This window comes from Mercurialis annua, linkage group LG1-X, assembly GCF_937616625.2.
Source record: "Mercurialis annua linkage group LG1-X, ddMerAnnu1.2, whole genome shotgun sequence".
NCBI classification, from domain to species: Eukaryota; Viridiplantae; Streptophyta; class Magnoliopsida; order Malpighiales; family Euphorbiaceae; genus Mercurialis; species Mercurialis annua.
Genome location: NC_065570.1, coordinates 57,673,826 through 57,685,830, shown reverse-complemented (window position 1 = coordinate 57,685,830; position 12,005 = coordinate 57,673,826). Strand labels below are relative to the sequence as shown.

General features: G+C 34.8%; 3 protein-coding genes and 1 non-coding gene across 7 annotated transcripts; 3 read left to right on the top strand and 1 right to left on the bottom strand.

Moving 5' to 3' along the window:
- Nucleotides 1-119: 119 nt before the first annotated feature.
- On the top strand, nucleotides 120-3,685 carry LOC126655828 (uncharacterized). Of its 3 annotated transcripts, none has more exons than XM_050350143.2 (8): nucleotides 120-669; nucleotides 771-863; nucleotides 946-1,015; nucleotides 1,102-1,180; nucleotides 1,539-1,578; nucleotides 1,656-1,790; nucleotides 1,981-2,118; nucleotides 3,232-3,685. In XM_050350143.2, the coding sequence occupies exons 1-8, from the start codon at nucleotides 473-475 to the stop codon at nucleotides 3,302-3,304; spliced, it is 825 nt and encodes a 274-aa protein (XP_050206100.1). In that variant the 5' UTR covers nucleotides 120-472; the 3' UTR covers nucleotides 3,305-3,685. The 3 variants fall into 3 exon arrangements, with proteins under 3 accessions (XP_050206100.1, XP_050206115.1, XP_050206106.1); XM_050350149.2 differs by having other exon boundaries at nucleotides 508-669; nucleotides 771-867; XM_050350158.2 differs by lacking the exon at nucleotides 3,232-3,685 and having other exon boundaries at nucleotides 121-669; nucleotides 1,656-1,783.
- On the top strand, nucleotides 2,125-2,959 carry LOC126655841 (uncharacterized). Its single transcript, XM_050350172.2, has one exon. The coding sequence runs from the start codon at nucleotides 2,509-2,511 to the stop codon at nucleotides 2,845-2,847; it is 339 nt and encodes a 112-aa protein (XP_050206129.1). The 5' UTR covers nucleotides 2,125-2,508; the 3' UTR covers nucleotides 2,848-2,959.
- A 1,488-nt stretch (nucleotides 3,686-5,173) lies between the features above and the next one.
- Nucleotides 5,174-8,675, top strand: LOC126655812 (uncharacterized). Of its 2 annotated transcripts, none has more exons than XM_050350131.2 (5): nucleotides 5,174-5,437; nucleotides 6,110-6,478; nucleotides 7,081-7,112; nucleotides 7,219-8,180; nucleotides 8,282-8,675. In XM_050350131.2, exons 2-4 carry the CDS (start codon nucleotides 6,148-6,150, stop codon nucleotides 8,155-8,157), a joined length of 1,302 nt encoding a protein of 433 aa, XP_050206088.1. In that variant the 5' UTR covers nucleotides 5,174-5,437; nucleotides 6,110-6,147; the 3' UTR covers nucleotides 8,158-8,180; nucleotides 8,282-8,675. The 2 variants fall into 2 exon arrangements, with proteins under 2 accessions (XP_050206088.1, XP_050206083.1); XM_050350126.2 differs by having other exon boundaries at nucleotides 6,055-6,478.
- An 829-nt stretch (nucleotides 8,676-9,504) lies between these two features.
- Nucleotides 9,505-9,588, bottom strand: TRNAL-CAA (transfer RNA leucine (anticodon CAA)). Its single transcript has one exon. It is a non-coding gene; the product is annotated as a tRNA-Leu (tRNA).
- Nucleotides 9,589-12,005: the final 2,417 nt, after the last annotated feature.

Genomic DNA, 12,005 nt, shown 5'->3' with positions numbered 1-12,005 from the left:
TACACGAAATACTATAAATAATTCACCCTTAACTTTCAAGCTTCTCAATCCTGATCTTGAGGAGTAGGAATCATTTTATAAATCCACTCTCTACTGCACAATTTGTTAACCAATATTTGCCTTTTCAAATTGTATCATTTTTTTTAGTTGATAGGCATGTTCAATCAGCAAAATCATTTTGCCAAAATGATCGCAAATAGTAGTATGTGATTTGACGGTGACAACCTGGAGATTACACGCCATTTCATTTTGGTTTATTGGCATAAGCCACGTCTTCCTGGATTACCCTATAAAAAAGGATCAGCCCAAATCCAATTGTTCAAATCAGCCCGGCCCATCTGTACCACGATATTGTCAACGTTAAATCTCCCGTTCGAGACACCGTCGACGTTAATTCAGACCTAACATTTTCCGTTCAAACCAGCGATCGAGCCGATACTTCATCTGCAAGCGGCAAGCCTGCTGTTTCGTGATGGAGATCTACCATCAATTACCGAAGACCTTTCCTGTTCGGGTAATACATCCTTCGCCGAGAAAGTCGCCGTCATTTTCCTTTACGGTTACCAATTCAAGATATAAAACTGAATCGGAGGATGGCAATCGAATGTTTATTCTGGGGATGGGGTATGTCGGTCAATTCTTTGCAAGAAACCTCAGAAACGAAGGCTGGTAACTATTTAACTCTTTAACTCGCGAAAACAAGATTAAATGTAACGCTGAAACAGTGAGTAATGCGACGTCGTTTTATTGTTCTGTTGATAAACAATCAGGACTGTTGCTGGAACGAGCACAAGCACGGCCAAAAAGGAGGCGCTTGAGGAGAGAGGATTTCATATTAGCCTTTTCCATACCAATGAGCCTCAGTGAGTGAGTGAATCCGTTTCTGCTATTTCTACAATTATTCCAATGTCATCAGAATGTATAATTTTATAAAATGCCCACCAGATTGAGCACATTGAAGAGCTATACACACTTACTAGTGTCTATCCCTTCTGTGGTAGGCGTTGGCGATCCGGTATGTTTTCCATTTATTTCTCATCATTGTCAAATGCCTGGTAGTGTGATAGTTTAATTATTGCTTTTTCATGTTGTCATTTTTAGTTGCTTCAGCATGAAGAACTATTGAGAAGTACTCTAATGGATGGAAATCTTCAATGGCTCTGCTATCTGTCGTCCACTAGTATGTCTTTTGCTCTTCCTTTTACTGCACATATTTCTTTTTGCTATAAATGATGCTATTCATACTGGAATCGCATATAAGGTTTTTGGTTCAGTATCAATAAGGACATGTTATGAAATAAACAGTGCATACGATTACTTCGAGCTGAATTTTGGCAGTTTTGATCATGCAATGCTGTGATTGTAACTCCGCTAGCCTGCATATTGTATTCCATTTTTGGTTCTCCAATATCTTCTTACCCTGTGATAGGGAAGTATCAAGTGCTAGTACACTGATTTCACAATAATCTAAACACTCTGCCACTCGTATGTTTGAAAACAGTTGATTTCAGCTATGTGATTCTACTTCTTATTGGTAGGTGTTTATGGTGACTATGGTGGTGCTTGGGTGGATGAAGAGTAAGCAACCATTTTGGATGTGAATTGCTGTTCAACTTTTGCAAATGCTACTAACTAGATGTGTTATGGCATGGCAGTTATCCAACAAGCCCTACAAGTGAGTCGGCTAAATCAAGGTTAGCTGCTGAGGCAGGATGGTTAAAGCTGGGCGCTAGTCTTGGGATTTCAACGCAAGTATTTCGACTTGGTGGTATCTATGGTCCTGGTAGGAGGTTGTGGTTGTGCTCTCTGTTTTCTCGTATGCATATGTCTTAATAGCAATACCCTTTCTTGATTGACTGTTCATTTTATGATTTGTAAAAGTCTCCGAGTCTTGATGCATTGTGCTTTGGCTGTTAATCTTTTACTTCTGGCTAATCTGTATGATGTAACAAAGTTCGAGTTTATGACAATTTGTTGCAGTGCTGTTGACACAACAATTAAGCAGGAACCCTTTTCGAGAAGCCAGAAGATGAGGATATCCAAAAAGTACACATCCAGAGTTCATGTTGACGATATTTGTCAAGCACTAAAGGCTAGCATCAACCGACAACCCTTCCGGTAGGCTATCTCCCTGCCGTCTCTCGATATTAACATTTTATGTATGTTTTAAAGTCGTGAGACAAAGATGACAGAATAATAATAATTAGGGTTAATTGCTATAACCCCCCGACCTAGGTCTTACATTTTGAAAATCAATGTTATCCCCTAACATTTTAGTTTTATTTAAATGAAATTCCGATTTTGCAAAAATTAATGAACTCTAATGATAGTAAAATAAGGCAATGCTTGGTGGGAAGAAAAGGAAGCTCTACCCTAACCATCAATCAATGGAATTGTTTTATGCATGTAAATATGGACAATGGCCTCTTGGTGAATGTTTGATGATGTCGAGCATAGCTGTGGCTACATGTTTACAATTACTCATTCTCTTAATTTCGTTTCTGCAAAATGTTTCTTGTTTGTTGTGCTATGAATGATTATAAAATCCCAAATTCTCCTCAATTATGCCAATGCATGAGAATTTACAATATTGTGGACGACGACCCAGCTCCTCGTGACGAGGTGTTTGCCTATGCTAGAGAATTGGTTGAGAAGAAGTGGCCAAATTGGGCCGAGCATAATACATCTACTGAGAAAGCTATATCATATAACCAAAGAGGCGAGAAGCGTGTTTCTAATGAACGAATTAAAAAAGAACTAGGAGTGAGGCTTCTCCATTCAAGTTACAGATCAGGCTTGCTAAATATTATAGATCAGATGGAATATCCATCATCATCAGAGAAGTAGACTGTTTATGTTGTAGATAAATTGGAAGTATACTGGTTTCCGCAATCAAAGAGTTGCCTTCATCTTTAGGAATGCATATTATTGATAATTTGGAAATTTAAAATTTCATTCATGGTCATGGTCATGGTCATAGTCTATGCTCTAACATACAGCTAGTTTATCTTGAAACTGAAACCTCAAGTCTATACAAATTAACAGTCATAAAAGTACAAGAATGGATTATTTTCAACATAAAGCCAGTTATATTTTTTTTATCTAAAAGTGGCATAATGCCATTAATTTTTGATAAAAAGAAGCTGCTGATACAAAATATAAATTGAAAAGACAACACTAATCTCAATCTTTGCACTATTTGAATGTTAATCATAAGGGATTTGGATGTAGGCTGCATCACAGGCAAAAGGTACATCAGCATACATACCAGCAAGAGCACATCTTATGCTTTCCAAGACGGTGAAGAGATAAGCAAACGCAATGGCTGTCCAAAAATGCATCCCTACTTTACCCCAGTAGATGGCAAGCGGCATCCACCGACTCACAGTTCCGATCACTTGAAGAGCAATCTCCAACAACATCCCCATCACCACATGAAACCTAAAGAAATGAGGCCATTCCTTTCTTCTTACAACTCCAAGATATGCAACAAAAAAATATGCCATCAAGAACCAGCTCGGCAACCTCCCGATGGCACCGAGAAATGGGTATGTAAGAAATTCAAAGTCTTCGAGGAATGGATGTAGATGATATGCTGTCTCAGCATACATCCAAGTCTCGTGAAGCGGCATTAAATATGGGAGACAAGCTAATGTCCTCCACCACCATTTTGGCTTCTCGGTCATTGGGGGGAAGCGGTAACTGTATGGGACATCTTTCGATGCTCGAGGGCAAATATAAGATTTGTTTTGCCTAGGTAATAATGGAACAGTGTGCCAAATTCTACCGTGATCCCCGCTTAAGAGCGTGGTTGATGCAGCAGCAAGATTTGGAAACAGCAACCCTATTTTATCGAAAATAAATTCAAGATTAGGATCATCAGTGAGATATATTCTACAATGAATAACTACTGATTTATTATACAAATAACATGACACAACAAATGCTTGAATAATTACTCTTCCAATGTATATCAAAAGAACAGAAATTTCGATAGCTAATACCTCTAGATAGCCATGATTTGGACTCCGGATTCGGCACTGGAGTCCATGAATTCCTGATATTTAAGAGGGCGGGCTTAGCACTGACAAGAGGAACATTTGCAGAAACCAGACCGTTTGGCCTAGGCTTAGCCGCTAGGGTGCATCCATTAAGAATCATAGCGAAATACCTGTTTACCAATAGAATTAATAAAACAATTTCAAAATGAAAATCAAGAGAAAACTTAAAACTGAACTGCCGAGAAAACTAAAACAAAAAAGAAGAGCAGCTACTTACGAATTTTAAATTAAGTAACAGCTTATTATATCACGTCGCTCTCTAGAAAGTAAAATCGTAGCATTATCATTAAGCTCACTGTTTGTGTGAATTTGTAGGTTTTGGATCCCTAAAGAAAACATTGAGCTTAAAAGGGGGAAATTACTTGCAAAAAGCATTACGGGTAGGCTACAGAAAATGCTGGTCTAATTACCAACAGAACTAAATAGTCAATATGCAGACAGAAATGGGGGATTTACCTTAAATTGAAACTTCAGGTCTCATCGTCTATCCTATCTCCGCAGATGCAATATCGATACACAGAGACTCTTATTTCAACTTCTGAGCTTGATCTTACTTTAAACAGATTACTCATGCACCTATGTAGGACTGTTAGGCTCAGTAGGATGACAAATTCAAGCCCATAAGCCCTTACAGCCAAAATTGCCTTCCATACTTTGCATTCAAACTATTGAATAACCACTGCAACTGAATTAAATTTATTACTAGGATGATGATTTAAATTTAATTTAAAATATTAAATAATTGTGCATTATTTTGTGATAATTAAATATTTTTTTAAATTTTCAAAGTAGATTTTAATAATTTAACTGATTTTAAGTTAGTTTAAATTTTTAACTCAACTTTTTCTATTAAGACATTTTTTTAGAAGAAAAAAATGTACAATATGTTAGCCATTTTTATATTTTATTTTATTTAGTATTGCTAACCTTTTACTGTCATTTACTGTTGTGCCCTTTATGTATTCAGGAGATAAAATACAAACTCAAAAGCAAAAGCATAAAAACAAAATGAAAAAGAGGAAAAAATTAAAAAAAGAAAAAGAAAAGGGCAAAAAGCAGAAATTCAGACGTGGCGCAATTCCCCATGTGGGCTTTCACTATAATTCAGTCACACTCCAACACATTTTCCTCTTCCTTTTCGTTTTCTTTTTCTATAACTCCGTCATATATAACGGCCGTCATCCTTCTTTATCTGGCCGCCAAATTAAACGGGGAAGCACCTCCTTGTGCCGTTATTGTTGACACCGTATAAATCCTTGTATTTCCTCTCCCTCTGTTCCTTTTCCTTTCCATCACTCGTTAAAGCGGAGAAGAAGCAGAAGCAGAAGCAGAAGCACGGTGGTTTCGTTAACACTAAATCCAATTCTTTTAAAACGGTGCGTATTTCTTATTCCCGTTCTGTAAGTTTTGTTGCTCTGGTGCTTTTGATTTTTTATATTATGCCTAAAATGTCTATAAACCCTAGCTTGATGCATATTAGAAATCTGTAGTGGTCAAAGTTTTATAGATTTTAAGTGTGATTTGTTACTTTTAATTTAATTTTAATTTTTATTTGTGAATCTCATTCGAGTTATTTATATATTTTAATGAGTTTATTTTTCTGTGTCTGCCGGCTTGTATTGTATTATATTTGCTTTATTTATTTATGAGAACTTCATTTATCGATTTTCTGTAGAATTGAGTAGTCGAGTGAGTATTAACGTGTTTAGTGTGAAAAGATGCTTTAAAGTAGTGATAATCTATGTATTTATTTACGTGATGTCTTCACTACCTGGAGATTGAGTTGTGTGTTTGTTGGATCTCTTTGAATGCTTTTTTTTTATCGATGACAGAGTTTTGAATGTTATGTTTTTGGTTAGTTTTGATTCTAATTGCTACCCGGAGTAATTCGAGGTTGATAAATGGCTTTGAAATATTGATAATTTGTGATGTTATTTGGATTTGGCTTAGTTTTTGATAATAATGCCTTGTGTTATCTTTAAATTTTGAGCAGGACATCTAGTGTTTTGCTCTCTGCTAAGTGAATTCTTCTCAAGTTCTCTATGCAGTGTAATTGTTAAGTAGTTTCTATTGTGTTTGAGAGATAATGGGAGCTGCTTGCTGTATTGCTGCAAGAGAAAAAGACCTTCCAGACACAACTGGAGGTAACATTTTTCATAGAAATGCAAGATGCTCTCCGACATGGAGCTTTCGTTGGGAAAATCGAAGGCGCGTTGCTGGTGAAATTGAGGATTCCCCGTACCAAACGTCTCAGGCACTTAGCAGAGATATTAGTGTCGAGGTGAAGGATCCTCTAGGATCTGATAGAGATAATCTTTCTGATGAAGGAAGTTTGCATGAGAGTTTTGGCACACCATTCTCTTTAAGGTCTCCAAGTCACGAAAGGGGTGGAACTAATCTGATAGCTCAACCTTCAGGTGAAATCTTTTACTACTATCTTGCTTTCATTTCTTAAGGAAATTTATTCGTATGCAACAACATGGGATAATTAGGCCTATCTGGAGCTATGTGCAATATATGTTTGGTATCTTGTCTATAAAGTTATGGAGCTTATTATATTTTGATGGATGTTTATCGTTTTTTGGATGTCTAGTTCCTGTCTACATTTATGGTAAGTAGAAGTCCTATATCCATGAGATACTGTTTTTCCTTTTTTTTTCTTGTTTTATAACAGGTTTACAGCCGGTTAGCCTGATCTAAGGATAAGTCCTGGCCTTATGTTGGGTGAATGTTTGTCTAGTTACAATTGTAGTTGGGAAAACAGTAAGAGACAAAAAAAAGAAAACATCAATGTTAAGATTCCTACTAGATATCTTATCACATTTCGGAGTCTTTGCTTTTGGATTGGTGGAAGTAGTTAGTAGATTTTACCTCTTAAGTTTTCATCATTGGAGACATTGAACATGTCCAGGGCCAGTGTGTCTGTACCTTATATGTTTGCATTCGTCTTATTATATTGGATCTTCTAGTATGTAAAAAGAATTTAGTATGCAAAGTTTTCTAATATTTCTTGCTGCAGGTTTATCCCTGGAAAGCAATTCCCCTGCACAGGTAATTCTTGGCTAGTTGAAACAAAATTTCGGGTTGTAGCTTTAGTTTCTGTATATTTTATTTTCTTTGGTAGGTAAATCTTCAGAAGTTTTCTGCTTTAATTCAGGAAAAGAACTCAGCAGAATCCCCTGGTATTGTGGATATATCTGCCCCAAAGCTTTCATTCTCTACACATTCGTCATTTTCTACACCAGTTGCTGATCCTTTGCGTATCCATGGTCTTCCACTTCCTCCTAACTCAACCCCATCAAGACGGGCTTGTCGCTCACCTGGACATCGGTTGTTTAGGCAGATTTCTGATAGTCGAATCCTAGGACTGAAGTCGCCAAACAATCACTCTTTATCTGAAGGGAGGTCATCGTTTGTGCTATCCACTTGCAGCAATGGTTTAAGAGTGGGATCCATTGGTGGGTCTTCTGATGGTTGGTCCATGCGAACCTTTTCCGAGCTAGTGGCCTCTTCACAAAGAGAGAGGTGGTCTTTTGACAGTGAGCACTTCGGCTATGGTTTTGGCAAACTAAGTGGATGTAGTAGCAGGTTCTCATGTTCTCCCTCATTAGATCCCCAAAGTTGTGGGGCTTGCTCAAAGCTCTTGATGGAGAGATCTTCTTGGAGAAGCAATGAACTTGCGGCAGTTGCTGTGCTGGTATGTGGCCATGTATACCATGCTGACTGTTTGGAAACCATGACATTAGAGGTTGACAAGTATGATCCAGCTTGCCCAATATGCATGGGTGGAGAGAATAAAATCTCGAAGATATCCGCAAAAGCATTGAAATCTGAAGCAGCATTGAAGGCCAGAAGTCATAAAATTTCAAGAAATCGTGTTGTAGACAGTTACCTCGATACCGATTCCGATGATTGTGACTATCAAAAAGCTATCACACGTCGAGTTTCAAAGATGGAGCCTAGTAGTAGTTCAACAAGCTCCTCCACAAAGCAATTTTTGAAGCGGCGCTTCCCTTTTGGGGCCAAGTGGAGTAGATCCCTCTCGGAGAACGATTCCACCAGAAAAAAAGGTTTTTGGGCAAGATATCGGAAGTAGTGAGATTTTTAACTGCTCAAAAGGTCAGAAAAATGCCTTTTTAGTCATTTTAATTGGCTATTTTTGGAAGTCTTTTTAACCAAGTGGCTTTCTTTGTGTTCCTCACTTCCTCTTGAATAACCAGAAACGCTGAGGATATAATCATCTGAACTCCCTGAAGGTGAGGCTTTGAGCTAATGTTTAGCCGACAGCAAAAAGGCAGTCTCCACTCTCCACTGAGCTCACTTATCGTTCTGGTGTAAGTTTTTGAAAATAGAAAAAAATGAGGTTATGGAACTAGTGCAGCTTGAGCAGCCGGTAGGACGAAGACTTAATCCTAAGCTAGACTTGATCAATGGCCTTAGAAGATGTAGTTATCGAAATACATCCGACAACAGTAGTCAGTAGCCCTTCTTTTTGGTTGTCACGGGCTAGACTCGAATTTGATTAATTTTGACAATGTATAGCACATTGTGCTGTCAATTAGTTGTGGATCAGTTGATTTTATTTGCAAGATAATTGTTTTGTTTTGGCTCTCACCATATGATGTCCTTGTCCAAAATTGGAAAAAGATTTCATTAAAGGTATTGAATTTTTGCAGGCTTAATCACCAAAAAAATTCTCACCTTTTAGCCCTTTTTCAGTTGCACCTTGACGTTGCAATTTTGTCAGTTGCACCCTAATTCGCACCTTTGGGTTTAATTTCACTCTCAAAATCAAATTGGACTTTTTTCATTCGGGAAAAATTCATAAAAACCCTTATAAAGTATTCGTTTGAACTCTTTTTCACATAAAAAGTTAAAAATGGATGACTTATTTTAACTTTTTTTCAAATGAAAAAGATATCAATTTAGTATTTGAGGGTGGAATTGAAAACCAAAGGTGTGAATTAGGGTGCAACTGACAAAATTGCAACGTCAGGGTGCATTTGAAAAGGCGCTAAAAGGTGGGGTTCTTGTTTTTTTGGTGATTAAGCCATTTTTGCAAATGATGACTTTCGGGTAGGGATGTGCAAACAATAATTATTTATTTTGTCAAACCATTTTTCAAACTTCTTAATTGTAATTGAATTGAATTTTTTTGTTAGTAAATTTAAAATTCCTCATTGTAAAACTGAACTGTGAACTAACAAAATTAATTAATTGAGACTTCTAATTGAATTTAATTGAAACAGAATGATTAATTCGGTTTGTTCACTACTCCTACCTGCAAAATAATGAGACTTCCGCGTGAGGTTAGTTCATAAAATTGCAGGATGTAGAAAATAAAAAGAGTACTGGGATTTGCAGAAATTCGAATTCTGATTTAATTGCTTAATTAAACAGTGATTTTAGGTCAACCTGGTACGAAAATTAGAAATAAAAAAGTTGTCAGAAGTGGGATTTGAACCCACGCCCTCTTTCGAAGACCAGAACTTGAGTCTTGCGCCTTAGACCACTCGGCCATCCTGACAATTGTATTATTTGTGAAGAACATATACATACAATAAACAGTTAAGATATTATATAATCGTTTTTTGATGAATAGATATTATATAATCTGAACTTGAATATTGTTTGTGGACAAAGGAACACAACTTTTCATGCCTATGATTAGAGAAATTTGGATATATTTGTAGCCAGGGCCGGCCTCAGATGAAATGAGGCTCTAGGCGTGAGCGAATATTTTATAAATATACGCTCAGCTTTTTCGAATATAAACTACACTTTTTCACTTTTTTCTTAAAAAATACACTTTTTGTAGATTATTATTCCTAATAGATTTTTAGTAGATTTTTGATAAATCTTGATAAATTTTTCAAAAATGTTTTTTATTTCAAAAAATATTAAAACATTTTTTCAGCAAAAGTTTAAAGAATTATAAAGAAAGTATACAATTTTTTTTATTAAATAGAAAAATAAAGAGAGATTTTCCCTATACAGCTAAAGTTATATAAACTATATATTATTTTATTTATATCAGTCGAAAACTAACATAATTTATCAACGGGTCCAATTAGCTTTTAAAAATAAAAATTACAACACTTATTACTAAAAAAACTCCAATAATTATTTATATTTTAAATAGATTCATATATTTATTTTTTAAAAGATTTTATATAAATATGGGGCCCTTTAAAATTTACGGCTCTAATTATTAAAATATTTAAATAATCTTTAAAATAAAAACGAAATATTTATTACTAAAATATCTAATAAATTTATATAGTTAAAAATCTCATAAATATGTACTATATTTTAAAGGATCCCGTATAAAATGAGGAGAAAATTACACCAAATCACCCAAAATCTAAAAAGTTTATGTTAGTGACTCACACAATATTATTTTGCAACAATCTCTCTTTTTTAAAAATTTGTTTGCATGTCTACCTCAAATATATATTTCTTCCTTTTTTAACCCTCACTACTTCTACTCACACTTAATTATTGTGTGCGCATCACACTCTATCATTTTGAAAAAAAATAAGTAGCGCTGTGGAGTTAAAACTGCTTCAATAATGGAGAATCTTATTTGAATATGTAAAAGAACGATGTTCATTGCGATAACAGATCCGGCGAGTTTCTAAGCATGACGGAAAAGTTATTTGTTGTAAAATTAATGGTAATTTTTTGAATGATGATTTTGAGAAGATAATAAAGGATTTTAACAAGAGAGAGACCGTATCACAAATTGCAGGTCGTTATTTGAAGTGTTTTCTGCTATTTTCAGGAAATAAAGCCATAGCTCAAGGCCACTGAATGTTGGTGGAGGAGATGAGGATCGTTTACAGAGTAAAAGTGGTGAATGGGAAAATAAAAATGAATTAGTTCAGTAACTTTTAGCATATTCTAAAAGTGACTATTTTTCTGGGTTTATGCTTATTAAGAGACTAATGCTAGACTGTTGAGCTGTATGCACTAGATTTAATTGTAAATTGAGTTTTTGGCAAAAAAAGAAATTGTAAAGGGAGTCTAAAAATAGATACATGTATTTTAGGCGAGTCCATTATAATGCAATGTGTTGATTATCAGCTATGTAGAGGCTATTAAATCTGCTCTAAATTTTGTTCTTATAAGGGGATAAAACGGTAGCAGCAAATTGGGGTGAAACCCCTTAGCCATTTCATATAAGTTGATGTCGATTGATATAGTAGAATCTTTTTACTACGTGATTTGTTGGAAAAAACGCATATCTTCTCTTCAAATTTGTCATTGCAATTTTAGTTATAACTTAATTTTATTCTATTTTATTTTGTGATTATATCTTTTGTTAATTTTATTTTAAATTTTTGTTGAAACTTGAAGTACTATAAAGTTTTTGTTGTTATTTACTACTAAATTGTGTTCAATTTTTTATTTATAATTATATTTTAAGCATTATACATTTGTAATTAATTTGATTAGACCAAGTCAATTTAATTTTTAACAATTTTTATAAAATTTATATCAAGTTGACATCATGTTGATTTTCGGTTTTATAGACTATCAAATACAAATAACTTAAAAAAGATATGCAATTTGTATATGACACTAAATCTCAATATTTTTTCAATATAATGTCAGTTAAGATTGTAAAACAGCATGACAATTTTTATTAAAAATTGAGTTAAGGTAATTCAGTTGATATAAGTTCACATCAGGTTCACATCAGGTTGATTTTCGGTTTTATAGACTGTCAAATACAATTCGCTTAAAAGAGATATTCAATTTGTATATTAAATTGAATCTCAAAATTCTGTCAATATAAAATGTAAGTTAAGATTGTAAAGAGTAGTAAGACAATTTTTATTAAAAATTGATTTGACGTAGTTCAGTTGATATAGGTTCACATCATGTTGATTTTCGATTATATAAATTGTCAAATACATTTCACGTAAAAGAAATATTAAA